General features: G+C 36.0%; 1 protein-coding gene across 1 annotated transcript; it reads right to left on the bottom strand.

The window, feature by feature from the left end:
* Positions 1-2,296: 2,296 nt before the first annotated feature.
* LOC118734687 (odorant receptor 7a-like) lies at positions 2,297-3,960 on the bottom strand. Its single transcript, XM_036464395.1, has 3 exons — positions 3,180-3,960; positions 2,755-3,112; positions 2,297-2,498 (listed from the first exon to the last, which is right to left on the bottom strand). Exons 1-3 carry the CDS (start codon positions 3,929-3,931, stop codon positions 2,427-2,429), a joined length of 1,182 nt encoding a protein of 393 aa, XP_036320288.1. The 5' UTR covers positions 3,932-3,960; the 3' UTR covers positions 2,297-2,426.
* Between the last annotated feature and the right edge of the window lie 51 nt (positions 3,961-4,011).

Raw genomic sequence — 4,011 nt, 5'->3', positions numbered from 1 at the left:
CTACTTAGTAAATTTTTACGATAAGTAAGTTTCAAGAATGTTTATTTTTTACTCGAGATTTATGCTGGAAGTTCTTTATGCATACATACATACTTACTAGGGTGTCCACCGAAAATGCTTTTTTTGGAAATTTCCAGAGCCTACCAACTAATTTTATTCGTTTTTATTCGTGGCAAAGTATGTTCGATATTTTTTTTTTTTGGAAGAAACTACCTGCAAAGGAATTCCCAAGTTCATTACGATTTTTTACTAACTTCAAACTGGCACATTTTTATACTAAAACGCCAACATGTAGGCAAATTAATTGAATTTTCCTGTGTATTGCAAGAAGTTAAGGGACTTTTTTATGTTTTTTGTTATAGTTTCAACAAAATTTTTATAAAATATTCGGCGAAAATTTTAAGTAGAAAATATTGCATATATTGTGAAAAATTCCTTGTGCCAATAATTTAGTGCGGCACTATACATACATACATTTTTATTATTACTTTAGTAAAGTTTTTAAATAATGTAGAAATATTTTCATTGAAGCTTCTTTTTATGAAAATCTTTATATAATATTATTATGTGATTTTACTTTTTTTTGTTATTTATGGCCTTATAACAATGATATTCAACAATTTGATTGAGCTTGAGGTCGTTATTAATGAAAATTTTTGTGGAAAAACAACAGTATATAATTTACATTTTGATAGAAGTTATAGCTGCTGTTTCGCGCTGCTATTCTACTGCTATTTAGACTTGACAATGTGGTTAATGTTATTGTGCAATGACCTATTGGTCGCAGTGCTTTATTCAACTATCTAAGTATGAAATGCTCTCACAAAAGTGAATAAACTGCCCAAATCCACGGGAACGCAAAACCGTCGACCGTGTCAGCTGACACGATCTATCTTATGGGATTCCCGTGTTAACGAAATCTCACCACCGTATGACGATGACGTTGTCGTTGCTTCTCTCTCTCTCTCTCTCTATCAACAGCATTTCATGTGTTGATACGGACGGCAGGTACGGAAGTACTCTAAACGTCAAATCGCTCAAAATTATAAATTTAAGATTTGAGCGGCAGCAAACACAATAATTTTAAACTAATGGTTCACTTGATATTTTTTCACTTATCAATCAAAGAAAAACAGCTAAATATGCACATATTTATTAGCGAAAATTTTAATGTTTAAAATTTTTCCTCTACTTCTGGTAGTTTGACAGTTTTAAAAAAGTCTCCCCGAAAAATAGTCCGGCCGACTTCGGGCTAGTTTAATATTAAGTTTATTTCAAGGATTCAAAAATTACAATGGACATACAAGTGTTGCTTGATATTCTCAAATAATAGAGATCTGCATTGGTCGTTTTAATTTTTTTAAATATTCGTTATTCTCCATTTGATATAAATTCTTTAGAATCTCTTCAACAACACCAATGCCTTTCCCATAGAGACGAAGCATTGGTTTTAAATCTTTGTATCCAAGCAGAAATGCAATTGAAGTTACAGGCGGCCTTTTTTGGCAAACATAATTTTACGAATTCCGATTTCTCGGATTCCAAAACCCTTACAAAGGCCTATTGATTGTATAAATTTTTGCATTTAAAATACTTTTAACCCTTGATTATGCCGTTTCAAGTTGACAAAAAAAAATGTCATGGAGTGCTCGGGGCGTGCTCGCGCTCTTTCTAGCTTCCTAACTCCCCGCGGGGTATGTAAATAAATCACTACCAGAACATCAGCGTGTACGCATGTGTCGCCACTTTTTTAAGTCCTGACCCCATGCGACCACTTACGCAATATTTTTTCGCGCAGGTAAATTTTTATTTTTGAAAACTCTTTTTTTTCAACACTTTTATTGGGGTCGCTTGGGACCCATGCGACTAATTGTGTGTTTAAGGGTTAATTGTTTCAAATGCTTCCCTGCCATCACAAACTTCCAATAAAAAAAAATAACGCTTAAAATCGCCAAGCTGGGAAAACTGCGAAATTCTTTTTCTAAATACAATCCAGAAAAACTTGGTTTCATCAATTCCCCAGAAAAAAACTGAAAATGTCGTACAGTGTAGTTACTAACCTTCGCCGCACCTAAAACAGAGATCTGCCATTGTGAAGCGTTCACTCTATGGTAAATAAACAAAAGGGACAACGTCGGACGCAACTGCAACTAGAGAGTATAGAGTTTTTTATACAAGCTACGATCCACAGCACGCAGCCGCAAGGTAGTTTTACCCCTCTAGAAAGTAATGACATATGGATAGATAATGTCCGCTCGGTTGGTGACCTTCAATTAAAAACGCCAAAAATATTACTGCCGAAGCTATTAAGTGCTTTTATTAATTTATATGTTTATTTATTAAAAAGCGTGCGAATAAAATGACCACTACGATGTAAATAAAGTGAATAACTATGCCTTTATTTCCCTTACTTCAGCCGCATAGTTTTAGCCCTTCAAGTCCTCTCCAAGACCCATTTTTTGTATGAATGTATAAAGTGTAAAAGAAAATTTAGCGACCTGTGAAAGAGGGAACTTATTCAGTTTCTATATATGTACATACATATCGAGGGCTTATATTTTTATCTGCAAATTAAAATTAAAATAAATTCCTGATAAATATTGCCATCCAACTCTGCTTCAGCTGTCATTCTTGACATTATTCTTAACTTGAAGTCCATTAATAAATAGCAGAATTGGATTCTAGTATCAGAACTGCAGATATGTAGTCCGAACATAAACCCTCTGTATATTCTACTTTTTAACAATTACTCACCGACAAATTAGTAGCCAAATTAATCGGCACCAATTTCATGCCGAAAAAGCGAATCGAATATTGAGAGCGATGTAAAAAATATATCAACAAATTATTGAAGCGCTTATTTTGTGTAAACCAATTGCAATTGAAAATGGCTTGGCACAGGTCATCACAATCATCCAGTAAAAACGACGCGTGATAACATGTCGCCGAAGTTTGCAGCAGTACACCCAAATAATAGGTGACCGAAGCAATCTTGGTGGACAGATCAGCAAAAATGACAATGTTAATCATAGTGACGCCAAGTATGGCCGCGGCTAGAAAAAACTGAGTAAATACAGTCACGGAGATGACATCTCCAACGATGCCGGCAATTCTAGATGTGCATATAAAAGTAAATAATTTTATTATAATGCCCGAATTGCTTGCGCTCTCACACTCACCCTAGTATTTGCTGATGCATAACAATGCATTCTAAAAGCTCATTGTAATTATCATCCGCGCTTTTCTTCTCATCATAACCCAAACGTGCGATGCGATTTGCCAAAAGTTGTATTTGCGTGCGTATGATGTAAATATAAACAGCCGGATATGAGTCGTTTAAAACTTGATGATATAGTAAATATAAAAGCATGAGTGTATCAAAGCTAGCTTGTAGCCAGTACTCCCAGACAGATCTATGCCAATCCACATTCGGTAGCCAAAGCGTTAATGGCGCATGTCCACCAACCAGTGCAGCGACGATCGTCAAACTTCCATATAGGCCGTAAGCAAATCCAAAACCGAATACAAGTCGATTACCCATTATGGCACATTTACGTATCTTAACCCTCTCCTCTGGTCGTGTGTAACGTTCATCGAGTTTCGACAATATGGGTTCAATGCTTCGCAGATTTTTTTGCGCCATGGCTAAAGCGGTACATTTAATCGGTATACCTACGACATTTAATGACGCTTGTACGCAGGTTAATACTTCCGTAATGGAGAGCTTATTTCGATCGCGCAGCCAACCAACATTACAAAACACCGGCGATAAGAGTACAACGAAGAGGGCTACGATTGAGTAGCAGTAATATGGTATCCGATATTTGTCGGGTGGATTAATGCCCAAATATTTGAAGCTATTGAATAAGTAGATGACTGCGTCACGGGAGGTGAATACCTTGCGGCCGCGTCCCTGTATCAAGTCGAGCATAATTGCATTTACATGTGCGTCACGCTGGATTTTGAACTTAACTGTCGCATTCGAGTTGGGATTGTGATTTATATATAAAT

Source organism: Rhagoletis pomonella, unplaced genomic scaffold (genome assembly GCF_013731165.1).
Source record: "Rhagoletis pomonella isolate Grant_MI unplaced genomic scaffold, Rhpom_1.0 Rhpom_scaffold_00002, whole genome shotgun sequence".
Taxonomy (NCBI): Eukaryota; Metazoa; Arthropoda; class Insecta; order Diptera; family Tephritidae; genus Rhagoletis; species Rhagoletis pomonella.
The sequence above is the reverse complement of the archived record's forward strand: the minus strand, read 5'-3'. Positions and strand labels throughout refer to the sequence as shown.